General features: G+C 53.2%; 5 protein-coding genes across 5 annotated transcripts; 2 read left to right on the top strand and 3 right to left on the bottom strand.

Moving 5' to 3' along the window:
• Positions 1–3,577: 3,577 nt before the first annotated feature.
• Positions 3,578–5,383, top strand: GCG54_00008407 (uncharacterized protein; the record flags this gene model as incomplete). Its single annotated transcript, XM_045408373.1, has 1 exon — positions 3,578–5,383. The coding sequence occupies one exon, from the start codon at positions 3,578–3,580 to the stop codon at positions 5,381–5,383; it is 1,806 nt and encodes a 601-aa protein (XP_045263063.1).
• Positions 5,384–5,911: 528 nt separating this feature from the next.
• GCG54_00008406 (uncharacterized protein) lies at positions 5,912–8,365 on the bottom strand (the record flags this gene model as incomplete). The annotated part of the gene is made up of 1 exon (XM_045408372.1): positions 5,912–8,365. The coding sequence occupies one exon, from the start codon at positions 8,363–8,365 to the stop codon at positions 5,912–5,914; it is 2,454 nt and encodes an 817-aa protein (XP_045263062.1).
• A 401-nt stretch (positions 8,366–8,766) lies between these two features.
• On the bottom strand, positions 8,767–9,615 carry GCG54_00008405 (uncharacterized protein; the record flags this gene model as incomplete). The annotated part of the gene is made up of 2 exons (XM_045408371.1): positions 8,767–9,530; positions 9,585–9,615. The coding sequence occupies 2 exons, from the start codon at positions 9,613–9,615 to the stop codon at positions 8,767–8,769; spliced, it is 795 nt and encodes a 264-aa protein (XP_045263061.1).
• A 3,499-nt stretch (positions 9,616–13,114) lies between these two features.
• Positions 13,115–14,465, top strand: GCG54_00008404 (uncharacterized protein; the record flags this gene model as incomplete). The annotated part of the gene is made up of 8 exons (XM_045408370.1): positions 13,115–13,189; positions 13,240–13,330; positions 13,381–13,422; positions 13,480–13,634; positions 13,686–13,723; positions 13,773–13,910; positions 13,971–14,387; positions 14,435–14,465. 8 exons carry the CDS (start codon positions 13,115–13,117, stop codon positions 14,463–14,465), a joined length of 987 nt encoding a protein of 328 aa, XP_045263060.1.
• A 583-nt stretch (positions 14,466–15,048) lies between these two features.
• Positions 15,049–16,812, bottom strand: GCG54_00008403 (uncharacterized protein; the record flags this gene model as incomplete). Its single annotated transcript, XM_045408369.1, has 2 exons — positions 15,049–15,649; positions 15,707–16,812. The coding sequence occupies 2 exons, from the start codon at positions 16,810–16,812 to the stop codon at positions 15,049–15,051; spliced, it is 1,707 nt and encodes a 568-aa protein (XP_045263059.1).
• Positions 16,813–17,268: the final 456 nt, after the last annotated feature.

The raw sequence follows: 17,268 nt of genomic DNA, 5'->3' as shown, positions 1-17,268 counted from the left end.
TATGTAATTAGTAGTTTAGCAGGTTATGTTTTAGATTATCTTTCCCCTCACCTTTCCCTACTAGAGGAGGAAACCTACTAACTACACAAGTAATAACAACCAGAGTCATTACAATACATCGATTCCCTTATTATTATCTATACGATTAAATGCCTATAAATGCTTAGGATTATCACCTTTTATTATAACATAAGCCTATCTATAACCCTATACTATATAGGCGTATATACTACGCCCCTGAATACGCTTATACCTATGCTAATAGTATTAAAATAGGTTAATAGAAGTAAATAAGTTATTAATAAAGAGGTAGTATTACTAGCACTAGCCTAGTAGCACTAGTAGTAATAGGATAAAGTAGGTAATAACTACTCTTATAGGGGTAAGCTCTTTAGTCTCTATTAATAAGTATATAAGTAGAGGGATAGCTAAGCCCTTATTTATATACTAAGCCTACTAAAAAAAGTACCTAGCCTCCCTAATAACCTATACTTTAAAGCTAATAAGTATAAGTTTACCCTATATATACTAAATATTAAAGTAGTAGCCTTAATAGCAGACTATACTCTTATTAATAATAATATAGGCACTAAGTAACTATAGCTATATTAATACTAATTATAGCTAATCGCTCTAATAGGCAACCTTCTTATATATTATTAGGCGTATATTATAAAGAGGCTTAACGTTAAGGTTATAGGTACAAAAGTTATAGTATAGCTACTTAAAGCGTTTATAAGAAAGCTAATAATTAATAGGGTAGATAAAGTAGTAGTTACACTTAATTTAGTAATTATAGAGGGCACTCTCTTAATAAATAGTTATATAGATTAGTATACCTAAAAAGATATAAATCTCTACTATAGTTATATACTAAAGCTAATAAGGTGCCTAGGTAGGGTTTTTTATTACTTTAGTAAGATTATAGGCATATTAATATATCTCTAACTTCTTATTAATCTAATCTACTTACTACTCAGCTATCTACTTAGGGATAAACTTTTACTATATCTATAGTAGCAAGAGGTCTAAAGGTAGATATATCTTATATTTAAAGTATTTAGTAAGAAGTTTATAATATAGTATACTATTAATATAGTTTAGAAGCTCTTTATCTCACTAGATATTTAGTAGAGGGTAGGGCTCGTAAGGATTACACTATACTATATTATTATTATATAGAATAGCTAGCTAGAAGTCTAATAGTAGATTTTACTTACCTAGCAGTAGAAGTAGGAACTTATACGCCTATAGTAGTATTAAGGTACCTACCTTAATCTTATTAAGGTCTCTCGTAGTAGGCAGCTAGTAAGGGTTGTTAATAATATTAAGGCTAATTAGTATATAGCGCTATATATAAGCGTTAAGGTCTTTAAAGTTATTAGTAATATTAAAGTCGCTATTATAATTATTAAATAACTTAATAATCTCATTAGCGTAAATATTATCCATTTTTTAGAGCTTTTTTAGGGTTTAATTTAATGTAAAGTAAGTAGGGGTATAATAGTAGTATTATTAGTAAGTAGGTAGAGGACTAAGGTTAAGGAATAAAGTTAACTTATAGTTATTAAAAAAAGTAGATAAATATTTACTAGTTTTAGTAAAAATATAGGTACTTAAAAATAGTAGGTTTTACTACAAAAGCTAAATATATTAACTAGTGGTATAGCTAGCTAGCATGTTAATCCTTTTCTAGGCTTATACTTGTGGGGCGTGGGAAAAGGACCATGTCTTAGGCCTCAAGGAGATTCCTGAGAAGCCCGTGGCTCGTTGCTACTGTGTCACAGTTTCCAACAAGGAGCCACCAAGATTCTGGGCCTTCCGTCGAACGGCGAACGTCACCGCCCTAACAAGACAGTCACGTTAGAGCCTTCCTCCGGGTAAGTAACTTCGGGCCGCGCAATGATGCCAGCCGCATCAACAATTGTGACCGCTTTCAATCACTCGCCGGATGTGAACAGCTAAGACTCCCAGAACATCGACCGGATTGGGTCTAGTCTAACGTTGCTAAGATAGAACCAACATCAACCCTACCTACAAATCATTCTTCCCTCCTTTTAAGAGAGAAGGCTTGGCCGAATATGCTGAATTCGGCCCGATGGTTGGCTCATAAGTTTGGTCTACCTCTGATCTACGGCACGAAGTGCCACCCGATCAGACCCGTCACCATCGATCTGCTACATTAGACCGCCGACTGGTGACTGAGACATTAACACGACTCGAAATTAAGACGTGAAAGATCTGCAAGGTAGCTTTTGTATTTATGAACATCGTCATGGAAAGTTAAGAACTACCGTTCTTCCCATGTCGTTCAGTGGGATCAATGATACCTGGCCATAATCCGCAATAGATAGAAAACGCGTCTCGCTCGATCCTGGCAGGCTTCCAATTGGAAAATATGCCACTTCATTGGGTTGGCTCTGCATACCGTGTACGTTTTCGTACTTCTACTGGTAAGGATCGAAGATCTCGCGCCCCTGGGACGTGATTGTTCCGTGGAAGCTTGGATCGCCGGACTCTCCTGGATCCCGTCACGTTTCCACGCGACATGATGTCTCGCAATTTCAGGTAAACCTCATTATTCGAGAATGCAAAAATTGGAAGAGATTATTTTATGTTACGAATATTTCACATCAAACTACAATTGGACTCGTTATTGAGTGACACAAGATGAAGACTAAAACAGCACTCGCGACAACCTGTGCAGTCAGGCGGCCCTTCGTTTCGTTCTCAAGCTTCTTTCCTATCGATGCCTTCTTTCTACCGAGTCCTGACATTGCTCAGTTTCTACCGAAGGCGATTCTCCATGGATACCAAATTTCCTAGCCGCAAACATACTTTCAATAGTCGAGGCTCTTATCGTTGTGGCCCTACACAAAAGCTCGTCTCTCCCCTGAGACACGACGGAATGACTTCATAATCGTAAGCGAACACCACCACTAAACCGAACGATTCGATTCCAGAATCCGCATTTAGCCTACGCCGTGGATGACGTTGGGTCGTTTTCGAGGCCTCGGCCCGGTCTACTACAAGATGCGGGGAGACTGAGACATTTGGCTTCGGAGTGTTGAAGATCTTGGCACCATTCCAGCCGCTGCGATTTACTCCCGATTTTGAAAAGATCTTCGCTAACTTTCCTACGAGCCGGGGAGTGACGGCTCATCAGTGATTTGTCTGGGCCTCTAAAATCGCCATCAGGATAGGCTCTCGATGATGGATTTTGGAAACTGTTATTCAATGTATCCGGCCGTACCACTCACCCGGAAACGGCATCGGTGTGGAGTCGGATCAACATCATCGTAACGACACCTGTGTACGGACGCCCCCAAGCCCGTCGAATGTAAAGAGAGGCCGCTTCCCGAGCATCTTACAACCGACCTGTCTCAAATTCTCTCCGACATCTCACCTACTGAGGCTCAACATGGAAGACAACAACCCTCCGGCCTGGAAGAAACTTGCAATACTCGTCCAACAAGTACCTCGACGTATGGGTCGCGCAAGTGCCTCTTTCCTCCGTCCCCGCCGGAAATCTTCGTCGGCTTCCCAGCCAAGACGTCGCTCATCCACCGTCTCTACCATGCGGTTTATCAATCCTTTCGTCGAGGGTCAAGACTCATCCCCGTGGTCGCGCACTTCCCTCGAAAACGGCTGCTACCGAGATTTCAAAAAGGACGAACGCCCTATTCTGGTATCCATCAGATCTGCGAGGAGCTCCGTCTCTTCATTCTTCAGCGATGACCACAAAGATAGCGGCAACCGCCCTCGCAGAAACGGCTATATAATGTCGATACTATGCCTGATGCTCCCGTCATTCATGTTCAGTCCAATGAAGAACCACGCTGCCGATGGCCGAAGGAGTTCAGTGTCTCAAGTCTACGATTCCACGGCCTACTTAGATGGCCTTCGCGGCTTAGCCTCATTCATTATCTACATTTCTCACTACTCTCATCTTTGGTACCCCGAGCTTGGCCAAGGATATGGTTCGCCCGACGATGGCTCAATCGTCCGGCAGAAATCAATTGTCAGGGTTCTGCACTCCGGCCGGTCCGCCATCACCACTCTTTTCGTCGTATCCGGCTATGTGCTCTCTATCAGGGCCCTGACGATGATCTACAAGCACAAAGACGAGCATCTTCTCCGGAACATTGCATCGTCTGTCTTGCGCCGTCCAATTCGCCTGTACGCCCCCGTCGCTGTCTCTACAGCCATCATCGCCATTATGGTACACTTTGGCTTCTACATCAGGGACCCAACATCCGCGCCGTCTCCGCCAGTCATCGACACTTTCGCCGGCCAAATGCAGCATTGGCTCGGGGACTTTGTCGGTCTGATGAATCCGTTCAAGCCCGTTGCTCACCAAGATGACGCTGGGGTTATGGCCTACAATGGACACCTCTGGACTGTTCACGTCGCCATCAAGGGCTCGCTGCTTGTCTTGGTCGTTCTCCTTGCTTCTTCAATGGTGCACAAGTTTATTCGCGCTACTGGGACAATGCTTCTCACCGGCTGGCTCGTCCACCTCGGGGACTGGGATAAGGCCCTCTTCCCCGCCGGACTTTTGCTGGCCGAGCTCTCCCTCGCTATCCCTCCCAACGCGTTGCATGACGTGCTCCCGCGATGCAACACCTCAACCAGCCGGCGTGCGTTTGCGTACTTGAGCGGTACTTTCCGCCATGTGTGGACGATTGCCCTGTTTGTCTGCAGCCTTCATCTCATGTCTTACCCGGAGACAAAAGGAGCTTCGGCTTCAGGCTTTCACTGGCTGTCATCGCATGTCTTGCCATGCTATCGTGGCTCGGACGGTCAAGTGCAGCTTCACTGGAACGCCATCGGCTCCATTCTTTTCATCATTGCTTTGATGTACTCACCCCAAATCAATATCCGCCGCTCTGTCTCGGCTCTTTTGGGCGGGTGCAGAACCCGATCACCCTGGCATAAGACCAACACGGTCTTACACACGAGCGAGAAGGAAAAGCTGGAAGAGGAATCGGCGCCAACCACCACTTACGATCAGGGCGAGCCACTGCTCCAACGGCTCTTCACTACAGGTATAGCCCAATACCTCGGGCGCATCTCTTACTCTCTCTACCTCTGGCACGGATTCATCAACCACGCAATGGGCACGAGGTGGCTGGTTCCTGCTAACACCGCCTTGATGAATGCTCACTCTCTCGCCTCCGCGTCCCTCGAGGACCTCCCCCTCAAGATGACTGGTTCGATGTTTGAGAAGGCTTGGAGCGCGTATGCTTTCTCGTTCTGGGGAAGCTTCATCCTTAACACGTTGGTTCTTTTATGGGTTAGCGACATTTTCAACCGCGTGGTGGATGTGCCGACAGTTAAGATCGGGCGATGGCTTGGCGATAGGTGCTTCAAGAAGTTGTAAAACGGAAATGCATAAACCTTCGATATTCACGATTAATTGGTAATGATAATAAATCTTCATACGCATACCATAGCGACTGCGACTTAATAAAAATTGAAATATCACATCACTTTCAATTCTTGACCCCTGGCATTTGTCAAGTGATATCCATGTATCTACGGATTGTGCTTGGCGAGTTGGCTTGAATATACCCATGGGTACCCATATCCATGGGTGACGAGGTATTGCCCAGCGCCCATGGGCCCCCATGGGTATCTATGGATGGACTCCTTTTCCATGGGTACCCATCAGGAAGAACCCAAGGTCGTGGGCATCCATGGGCACCCAGGCCATGAGACTTTCAAGCCTCTGAAATAGCGATGTCCTTCGACGATACCCATCTCTGCCGTGGCCGTTCCTTACTCAGAACTTCCTCCCTCTGACTAAGTAGATGAAGAAAACAAACAAGAGCTTTTGACAAGAGCGACACAAACCCTAGTCCGAAACGGGATTGGATAAGCGGACGACGACGCAGGCAATCGATATTTCTCAGTACAGGCCAACTTCCTCAACAAGGCCCCCAGCCAGCTCTCCATTCATGATTCCGTGCACATAACTCTCTCCAACAACTCTGAGAAGCCCCCTCTGTTCATCCAGCCGCAGAACAAATGGTGCATCACAGCCGTGGATCACACCAACCCTATCTCCCACCTCCGTGCACAGCGGGACCAGTCCAATCAAGCCTTGCTTGGTGACGGCAAGCTCGTATTTGTTGGCGATATTAGACAACTGGTTCGTGTACATGGCACATTTGGGCGGAAGGGACCCCACGTCTGAAGCTGAGGTCACCCCGAACTGTGAGACAGCCACGAGAAACTCCCTTTGCCAGATGTTGGCTACTCCCACATAGAGAGAATACAACAATAGCGGTATGGCAAACACCCAATACAGCCATCGCAGGAGGTAAATACATACCACAGCCAACCCAGCGTACTTTAGAGGCAGCTTCCCCTTGAGGAAGGCCGCGACTAAGACAAAGATCTCCAGGTACAGCGGCAGTCGCCGCAGGATGGCGAGTGCGAAAGGCGACATCAGGACGCATGCTACCACCCAGGTGAAGACGACAGAGATGAACATGTCACGGTCTCTCTTCTTGACCATTTGGTACAGCTCAAGGTATTCCGGCCCCGGGACCTCGCCCTGCGACGTCCGGTTGCCGATTTGAGTTCTCCAAATGACATCCTCGAGCCTCTCCCCCGTTGGGTACTCCATGCCTGCGATATTGAACGTGGCCATGATCAGGAACTCGTTTATGAAGGCTCCCAGCCTGAGCCGTCCGGGTATGATGGCGGCTATGCTGTCGACGCCAATGGATTTGACGTACAGAATGTTGCGCGTTTCGGTGAAATGGTGGTAGAAGTTCGTGTCGCCACAGGCTGTGTACAAACGCATTGAATCCTCGAGTGGCTTATCATTCCCCCCTTCCGTTGGGGGTCCCAAGGTCGTGTCATCTTCGCCAGGTTCTTGGTTCTTGTTCTCCGTCGGCTCGGCCTCTTCGCGTTGCTTGCCGTGAGATCGCAGGGTGAACCCAGGTCTTTTGTCTTGAGCATAGGTGACGGAAGTCCAGTCAGGTACCCACGACGGCGCTTCGTCATTGTCACCACCGCGTTTCTTAGACTTCTTCGACCTCAGCCCTGAGCGAGCGAGAACCTCGGCTCCCTGGCCCTGCTCAATCTTCCCAATTGCGAACCGCTTGCTAGCCACCGCAAGGGTCTGCTCTTTCGAGTAGATGGGCGCAAACTCCTCTCCGTCGACATCCTCGGCCAGCCCCAACAACGCGTAGATCCTATCTACAGGCTGCGTGGCCAGAAAGGTACCAGTCATCATGAACAACTCGAGCAATCCTCTCCTCCCAAAAGGAAACACCGTCCCTTCCGCCCTGTGTTCCAACATTTTCGGCGCCGCTAAGCGTTCATACTCGCAAATCGCCGCAAAATCTCGCTTCACAGGTAACGGCTCCTTCCACCTATCGTTTTCCGTGTCCTCCCGGTAGTTGAACCACATGTACGCGGGACTCATGTACCCCGCCCGCCTCAGTCGGAAATCCCCAATCGTGTGCATCGCGCTCGCGCCCTCGTGCGCGAGTCTCCACTGATCGAGCCTGTGCCGGCGGTACCACGGGATCAGAAGAACCAGCGGAACAAGCCAGTTCGACCTGTACCCCTGATGCGCGAGGCGGAGGTTGTCGACGTAGGCCCGCGTCGCAAGCCACAGCCTGCGCCAGTCGATCTCCCGCGCGCCGCAGAGGACCGTAAGCTCAGTGGCGTTGACGAATTCCTGGATCACCCAGACGCGGCGAAACCACGGGCGGCGCAAGAAGGCTCGGAGCGCCGGCCACTCGGGCGCGTCCGGCGGCGGCATCACGAAGCCCGCGGCCTGGGCGGCGGAGAAGTTGGCCGTCGGCAGGGTCTCGTCGAGGTAGTCTGCAAAGTCTGAGATGTGCTCCAGGAAGGCGATGGCGAGGTCGCTGTCGTTTGCGGACGGGCCGAGGTACACCAGCACGCGCGCCGCGATGCCGTAGATGTCGGGCATCATGCGGATCTGCGCGCCCTTCTCGACGTTGTCTGCGCCGAGGACTTGGTTGATGCAGATTGCATCGACCCAGACCACGCGGTCGCCGTCGGTGTAAGCGATCTGGCGGAGAAGGGTGTGTAGAGATGCGGTTAATGGGATGCTAGATGCGGGGGTGCTGCTGTCGGCGTTCTCGTCGCTCACGAGAAGCTTGAAGGGTGTCTTGGTGTTGCTTCCCCAGTGATAAGATACGGCCTCGTACGGTAGCTTGTGCTCTAGGTACGGTCCGTCTGACGCCCAGCGAAATGTTGGGTTGGCCAGCTCATGGTGGAGAATGGTGCCGGTGAGGTCTCGGCGCGGGTCCGGCGCCGGGTGGAGACGGAGCAGCCGGATCTCACCCGGTCCCAAAGTCCGGTACTGGTAAGGGTTCATCGCGGAGACTTGGACCTTTCTCCAGCTTTGAAAAGAATGTGTTGCAAGTTAGACATCATGCCGCCATAAAACAAGGCAGCATCTGACTTTTCAGCTGCTGGCCCCCCTGTCCAACCTAATGCACAGGCGCCTTTCAGCTGTCCCAATCAGGACATCATGTTAAGATAGTAGACGAACGGGCCTAATTCCGCCCATCCTACTGCCTATTCGAGTCTGAATGATCGCCATTGCAGCTTATAACGACGAGTGATCTCTGCCTTGCAAATTGTATCAACTTTTATCCATTTCGTCTGTAATAAAATCCATGTGTGCCTGACATCGCTCTTATGCCCTTCCATTTTGCGCCAAAATCCACGTCATTAAACTCGCTACTTTACCAATGCATGCCAAGAAGTCAACCATCAGAATCGTGCAGCCGCCGTGAATCCGCAGCCAGTCTTGCCTTGCTCCTCAGCCACAGCCCTCGCAGAGCATGCCCCCTTGGGCCCAGCGCAGCATCCCGAGGCGCAGTCCGCATCCGAGAGGCACTGCCCCGTGATGAACTGCTGCCCATTACCCTTTCCTACATTCTGCGACCCAGCCGCGCCCGTGTCGCCACCGGCAGCCGGGGCAGCTTGGGCAGGCGCGGAGGGCGCCGCAGCTTCAGCGCCAGTCCCCGATCCCGCGCCAGCCGCGGCGCCGCCGAATCCGCACCCCGTCTTGCCGTTCGCGTTGGCCACGGCCACGGCAGAACATGTCCCCTTGCCATTGAGCCCTGCACAGCACGCCGACGCGCAGTCGGCGTCCGTCAGGCATTCACCGGTGATGAACTGCTGGCCGTTGCCTTTGCCGACGTTCTGCGACCCTGCTGCGCCCGTGTCTGCTGCGGCGGCTGTGTTTCCTGTATCAGGAGCGGCGGCGGCGGCCATTGATGGTGCGGCAGCAGGAGCGGCAGCGGCACCTCCACTGTCACCGAAACCACATCCTGTCTTGCCTGCCTGGAATTGCGCTCCAAGACCGGAGCAGATTCCGGCGCCGTTGAGGGTGGCACAGCATGTGGAGGCACAGTCTTTGCTGCTCAAGCAGGCTCCGCCGATGAATTGGGCACCTTGGCCGTTGCCGACGTTCTTCGCGCCGGCCGGGTCTGGGGAAAGAGGGCTTGGGGCAGCAAGAACTGAAGCAGCGACTTGGATATGTTAGCGAAAGACAGAGAGGCCTTGAGTTGGGGAGAGAGACTTACAAAGTGCTGCGGCAACTGAGAGACGAACCATGATGAAAGTGAAAGAAAGAAAAGGGTATTTTCAAAATACCCTCAAATTACTAAAATGATATGTTTAGACGACTGCAGCCTTGTACTCGATGCTTCTGGTTAGCTCCTCGATCAACTCAATGGAGGACACCTGCCATCTTAAATAACATCGATCCATCCCCCGGGAAATGGTCTGAACATTGAAGTAAGCTTGTCAAAGCCCCCTCCCTCAGCGCTTGCTGATGTCCTTCCCGCCATGTCACGAAGATCCAGCTGGAGATGCGACGCAGTTCTGTCACAGGGGCAAGTTTCTGGAACTGAGGCTGAGCGACAGAGGCGACGCAGAGCTCACCCAGCCTGCGCGCGGTTATGTGTGAAAATCCGACCGAATATGCGTCCCGCCACCACGGCGATCTTCTGCCGTTTGACCTGCACGATACCACGGGCAGTAACAATTAAGATGGAGAACATAGCGCAAGGTAGCAAATCAGCCAGTGAGGTCGTTGAGGCTGATGGCCGGGGGGGGGGGTTGAAGTCACAGACGAGGCCGTCCCTGTCGGGCCAATGTTTCGGATGAGACCATGCTCCTCAAAACATCGGAGAACGGCAAACGGGCCCAAACACGGTCGAGTAGCCCCTGGCCCAGACGAGCTGAAGAATAAATTGTTAGTCAACGATTGAAGAAAAGAGATAGGACGGTCGAGCTTGCCACAGATTTTCCGACGGCCCAGGTTTCCCCATTTTCGCAGATGTGCAGAGCGACATCGCGACGACGGCTCGCCATTCGTCTGCGGCGCTGTGTTTGGGAGCCCGGGCCCAAGCATTGCGAAACCGCAGGGCCGCTGTCAAGGCTGTCAGCTTCGGTGTGCCGTCTGTCCGATGTTAGTTCGTTTGAACTGCATTTGCCCCTATTCGCGAGATCCATCCTGCGCTGGAGTTGGGCCGAATTGGCAGGCGAGTTCAGCCGAGTTCCATGGCCGACCAGGGGGGAATGTGGGAGAGAGGCAGTGATGATTGTTTGAGGAGATGGTGCGGGTTGATGTCTGGTCCGCCTCGCAGCATGAATGTGCTTGAGGATCCTTCGCTGAAAGGGGATAAAATTGCCGGTCTTAGCCAACAGGATCGCGCTGGACGCTCCACTGAGGTCGGCTTTGATGCCCACGATGCCTGTGTTGATGGTTTGAGATATCCTGGGAGGTGGCGGGTGGCAGCGTCATCAGTTGGGGATGATGGCACACGGGGGATCTGCCGTTCGGCGCAACGATTCTGCCGTGTTTGCTTGCCAGAAGGATCGTGAACATGTTTGCTCCGAGAAGCTCGATGAAGAAATGCGAATCATGAAGTTGATCAAACGTCAATCCTCCAAAAGTTCAGCAGAGTTTCGGCGACTCGGAGAAAATCAGAAAAAAGACCAAGCAGTGCCCTGTGAGCGCAGAATTGACTTTCTCGCAGCAACAGGGGCCCTGAGCAGAAAAAGCTGGCAGCTCCAGGGGATGGATGCCCTGGCTTCTTGGCCGGGAGATCACTGATTGGCTTTTGCGGCTGCTTATCTCATCTAATCAGCCCCTGAGCGACCAAGACACAAAGCAACAGCATGGAACTGACTCTTACAACTGCATCGACAGAAACATGTTTCTCGACGTGACTCGCCATGTTGCATCCTCAACGCCTCATTGAACGGCACTCGATCATGAGGACTTTGCAATCTTCACCTCAAATCAGTGATGCGGGAATTGTCGCTGCGTGTCGAGACGAAAGACTTCGCTGGCGACATTACGGATTCACCGCTTGAACGCGACAGTCTGCGACACCAACTACGACAATCCTGCCTGTTGGACATGGATGAATGGGCAAAGTCGCATTCTTCCAGGGGCCACCTGCAGCTGACGTAGTCTTCGGTTTATCCCGCAGCCTCTGTTCGTTCAATGTGGCCGAAATCAACTCATTGACTGTCGATAGCCTTTGCTGCGCACTTCAAAGCGATGCATCGAGTGAAGCCATCGCCGGAGACGCCAACACAAGCACAAAGATGCGATATCTGATTCGAAAAAAATCGACTTCAAGTTGTAAGACTCGGCGAAACCCCGCACATCGGCCGCAGCCGGTTGTTAGGCGGTCTCTGGACACGGAGCCATTGAGAGAGAGTTGATTTAGGTTCGAGTGAACACCACCAACAGTCGTCGACAGCAATCAGAATGCCCGAATCTGGCACCGCGATCCTATCAAAATCGGCCTCATCTCCGTCAACTTATGTGAATCGATGCACATTCTCTCATTGGAATGCCCGCTTCCGCTCGTCGCCTCTTCCTTATCCAGAGATCCAGCAACAGAGCAGCAGTTGCAGTCCCATGGCAGCTGGCTTAAGAACTCTCACCACACGCAGAAAAGCTGGCTGAGCGATTTCTAGACCGCACATGGGCTCTGGCAGCTGATCATATTGGATGATGTGTAAGGACAAATCGGTGTCAATGCCTCGATCTCAAGAATTCGGTGCTTCGTCGCCAGCGACGAGGCGGTGAGGTCAGTTCGGCCTCGTCTCCGACCGGGCAGTCTGCGGATTCATGTACTCGCTGAGTCTATGTTGATCGAAACATAATGGAAATCCTTTTGGAAGTGTATCAATCGGTGTCTGGAATGGCGAGATCTTGCACATGGACTGCCAGTACCTGTCTCTTCCGGCGCCGTCCCGTCGTCGAAACTGTTTCCCCTTCAAGCTAGTTTGCCCGGAGCTTCTTCCGCCATTGCGATGTCCAACAGGACCCCGCCATTGGATGCCCGCCCAGGCGACGGTCTCGATCGAGCGATTGAGCCGGCCGTGGAGGCTTGCGGCGCACACTTGACAAGGTTCAAGACATGCGCCAATTAGTGCCGATGTGCGCGCTCGGTGGAATCATGCCATGTCTCTGGTGCATTCCAACTGCTGGTAGATATCTCACGATTGGCCATCACGCACATCGAGCAGGCCGTACTATGCCGCTTCCGTCTTCACCTGCTTGCGACTCTCCAATCCTATCAACCTGTCACATCGCTACTGTTGGAGCTGTTGGAGCTCGGAACAGTCGTTGGTCGCGATTCTTCTCTGTCTTGCAGACACCTCATTGGGCCATACTATCGACCGCCACTTCTGTCACCGTCCAAACTCACCGGTCCGAGATGGGCCTCACCCTGGACCTTTTCCGCTGTCATCTGCAAATCATTTGTGTCAGTGACCTGGCTCCTGGGACCGCAATGCCTGCAGATGACAGCCCAGGGTGGTGGTCAATCACCGCCCATTCCTCCCATCGGCCCCTCTTCATGAGTCGCTCAGGAAAGGGTCCTCCCGGCCCCGGCCAACTGTCTAATCAAAGACATGGCTGTGCGGGGAAGAAAGAGATGTCAATAGCGTGATATTTCTGCTCACCTCACCGATCGCCAGGCCAGAGCCGCAGTCCACCACACCTCGACTTGACGAGATCTGCGTACAACGGCACCCCTTCACCTACACGCGTTGCTGCAATTGCGAGACACGGAAGCTTGTCAACATGGCGGCACTTCAGGCTGACGTTGTAGAGCCCGACGACTTCAACGACAACGACTCGGCCGTGGGCGATACCAATGTGCGAATCTCGCTACATGCGCGCTCGGTGAAGGTACTGACTGGAGACAGGACGGGACCTCGACGACGGCGAGCTTGAACAGCTCCATCCTGGACTATCGCAAGGAGAACGGCCGCACCTATCACAGGTTCCGAGATGGGAGTGAGTAGTTTTGCGCGATGGGCAAGGTGTTAGCTGATTGTGTGATCAAGAGTACCACTTCCCCAATGACGAGGAAGAGAACGAGCGACTAGGTATTGACAATACCGCCTCGAACCTGTTGTAAAGCAGCGTATTGACATCGTCTTGAGACCTTCAGCATCACATCTTCTACCTCTCCTTTGACGGTCTGCTCGGCCTGTCTCCGCCCAACAAAGCCGACGCCAACCCGGGCCGCGTTCTTGACCTGGGAACGGGAACGGGCATCTGGGCTATGGACTACGGCGACGAGCATCCCGGCTCGGAGGTGGGCAATGCAATGCCATGCTCTGCGATATGATCTGACCCTTGTGTGTAGGTCATTGGTGTGGATCTCTCTCCGACACAGCCAAAGTTGTACGTGCTCTGGAGACTTCACTTTCCGGTCTCCGCTAACATCTTCCAGCGTCCCGCCAAACGTCAAGTTCGAGATCGACGACATCGAAGACAGCTGGACCTACTCCCGCCCCTTTGACTACATTCACTCCCGGATGATGAACTCGTCCATCTCAAAATGGGAGGAATACCTGCGCCAATCCTACGAGTAAATACTCCCATCCCTGTCTTCAACATCTGGCCCCCCAATCTCACACGTCTCTCGCAGAAACCTCAATCCGGGCGGCTACCTCGAGCTCCAGGAATTCGGCCTCCCCCTCTCCGACGACGGCACCCTGACCCCGGACCACGCGCTCCACAAGTCGATGGCCCTGCTGGGCGAGGCCGCCGCCAAGATGGACCACGCCTTCATCGAGCTCAGCACCCTCAAGCCCATGATGGAGGCCGCGGGTTTTGTCGACGTCGCCGAGATCTGCTTCAAGTGGCCCAGCAACACCTGGCCGCGCCACGCAAAGTTCAAGGAGCTCGGCGCGTGGAACTACGACAACATCACCACCGGGCTGCAGGGGTTCCTGATGGCGTTCCTGACGAGGGGCCTCGCGTGGAAGGCGGACGAGGTGAACGTGCTCGCTGCGCAGACGAGAAAGGATGTCGGGGATCGGAGTATTCATGCGTACTGGCCCATGTGAGTGTGTTCTCTCTTGTTATGGTGGTTGATGCTGACTTTGACAGGATTGTGGTGTACGGAAGGAAGCCTGCGTGAGCTAAGCAGTCCACCAAGGGTCTGCCGGGGCCGGAAGACGGGGCCGGGTGGAGTTCTCTTTCCCGGACGGGCCCATGCTTTCGGGGCCAACCCACTAGTTCACGAGAGAAATTTTAACAAGAAGCGATTCCACGATGAAGTTTTTTTCCATCCACTCACCCAGCGCAAGCCCTCCCGCTCCACTTGGCTCTTGATCCCTCGAACCGCAGCCATCGTCAACAACTACATCTCGCAGGCCTTGCTAGCTCAATCGGTAGAGCGTGAGACTCTTAATCTCAAGGTTGCGGGTTCGACCNGCCCGCCTTGCTAGCTCAATCGGTAGAGCGTGAGACTCTTAATCTCAAGGTTGCGGGTTCGCCCCCCGCGTGAGGCTCAATTCCTCCCTCCTGCTTTCTTTTTGCCCTCTCAGAGTATTCAGGTTCAAGTGTCACGCTCTTCTGTCACATTTTTGAATAGTGTAAGTGTTGTTAATGGTGATTATTGTTTGATAATTCCAACCGCCTGCTTGTTCTACATATGAAAATAAGACAAAAGACCACACCAGATAGGTATCCTACACAAAAGACGAAGAAAGCAGGCCCGCTTACAATCCTTTCGTCATAACCCTCCTGAACACCGTAACCAGCCAGCCACAAACATCCCGCACGCGGACAGAAGCATTGCGACACCGCGCCGCCACGCCCCTCACCACGACAACCGTATCCCTCTCCACCTTGCTCAACCTGTCCCTCACCACCTCCGCCGCCGCCTCCTCCTCCTCTGCCTCCTTCTCTTCCTCCTCGGCGCCCTCCACATCGTCGACATCATTCTCAACCCCGCGGTACTCAAAGTACTCGCTCCACTCCGGGTCCGCCAGCAGCGCCGCGGCCACCTCGCGCTCGACCGGCAGGCTGAACTCGGTGCCCTCGTCCGCGCCCGCGGGCGCCCCGTTGACGCGCGCCGGGTACGTCACGAACATGCCCGTCTGCACGCTCTCGAAGAGCCAGCGGAACGCGTACGGCGCGCCGAAGCCGAAGTCCGCCTCGCAGGGGCGCGTGTCGCGCCAGTCCGTGAAGAGCGTCGTCATCGGGTGGAAGGCGTCGCCGCGGATGAAGAGCGTCGTCTTGTCGCGGATCGGCGCGAGGGACGCCAGCATCGCGTTGACGTAGTCTTGTGTTACTGTGTTGGTGAGCTGGCGGATATACCTGGAGGGGCATCGTTAGCATAGCTTTCAAGCATCAGAGAGAGAGAGAGAAACGTACCATGCTAATTTCCAAAACGGCGCCGAGGAAATCACCTCCTCGCCGCTCATCGTCGGCACCACGCTCTGGAAGCTGACGGCCACCGACATGAAGTTGCTCTGGATCCGCGCCGGCACAACCGGGTCCCGGAACCGCGGGCGCATGTTGACCGCCTCGCCCCAGATCAGCGCCTCCTTCAGGTCCGGCTCGTACAGCGCCGCCTTGTGCTTCGACAGCACGCGCCAGATGTGCGCCGTGTACGCGTCGTAGCTCGAGATCCACCTGCCCTCGCCGTCTTCATCCGGCGGGGCGGCGAGCTTTTTGAGCTTCGCCATCTTGCTCTTGGGCAGGTGGAAGAGCAGCCGCTTCGACGGGCGGTACGCGGCGTTCCGCTCGGGCGCCGCGCTGGGGCCGTCGACCTGTTGGGACTCTGGGAGGTCGGGCTTCGTGGTGAGGGAGAAGTCGAGGCAGGCGGGGTCCCAGGCGGGGAACTTGGGCGCAGAGCCGGTGCCGCGGGCGGCCCAGATGGCGTTGCAGTTCTCGGCGAGCTGGTGCAGCTGGCCGGACCAGGCCATGATGTCGCCCGAGAAGTGGTGGTGGTGCATCATGAAGACCATGCCGCCGGGGATGAAGGTGGCCTTGTAGGCGGCGGCCTTGGGCCGGCTCGTCCAGTGGGACTCTTGGCACTGGCCGCCCTTGAAGGGGTGGACGGACCACGTCTTGGGGTCGCCGAGGGCTTTTGAGGAGAAGTGCTGCGTCTCGAGGTCCGCGAAGGTGGGATGCTTCTTGTTCTTGCCGGTGGCGGCGGTGTTGTCAAGCCATTGGACGTGGAACTCGACGGTGTCTTCTCTCTTCTTGTGCCAGCACAGCCCGGAGCCGGAGGGGTGTTTTGTGAGGACGCCGGGGAGCTGGCGGACCTGGGAGAGCGTCCTTTCGAGGCCGGCCTTGAGGACTGTGATGAGATCTGACTGGCTGTCTGGGGTGGCGGAGGGGAGCTTGAAGAAGAGGACGTAGTTGCACCAGAGCTGGCCCGAGAGGTAGTCCAGCGTGGAGAGGGGGAAGATCTCTTCTTCTGGGTCTGATTCCCAGTTGGAAGGGTGGAGGTGGTGCACTTCTACCCGCGCCATGGTTGGTGATGTGAGTCTGGGGTAGTGTAGCGGCCTTACACGAAAGATGTAACAGTATAGGAGATATGTGGGAGAGGAAGAGAGGATGCTTCTTCTTGGGGAAAACCAAAGAGTCGAGGAGAGCAATGGATTCTTGTCTACATCCTTCAGACATCCTACTTACACGTCGGCCTCGAGGGAGTCATATATGGTTCTCACCTCGGCGGGGGGAACCAGATCCCTTCCCGTCAGATGGCTGCCTTCCTTCCTCGCCCCTCCATCATCCTGCGCCGCCATCACCGTGGAGGCAGTGTCGGTATCAGTGCCAGTGACAGCGTTCCTCCGCCCATTCCCGGCACCGCATGGCTCGTCTTGGTCTAGATAGGATGTGATGTTTGGGGGCCATCACATCTTGGACTCCTCCTGCAAGTACCAGACTCTTCCTAGTGGTAGATATGCGTTTGCCGTAAACGGTAA

This window comes from Colletotrichum gloeosporioides, assembly GCF_011800055.1.
Source record: "Colletotrichum gloeosporioides strain Lc1 chromosome Unknown consensus_52, whole genome shotgun sequence".
NCBI classification, from domain to species: Eukaryota; Fungi; Ascomycota; class Sordariomycetes; order Glomerellales; family Glomerellaceae; genus Colletotrichum; species Colletotrichum gloeosporioides.
This window is presented reverse-complemented; position numbering and strand designations above follow the sequence as displayed.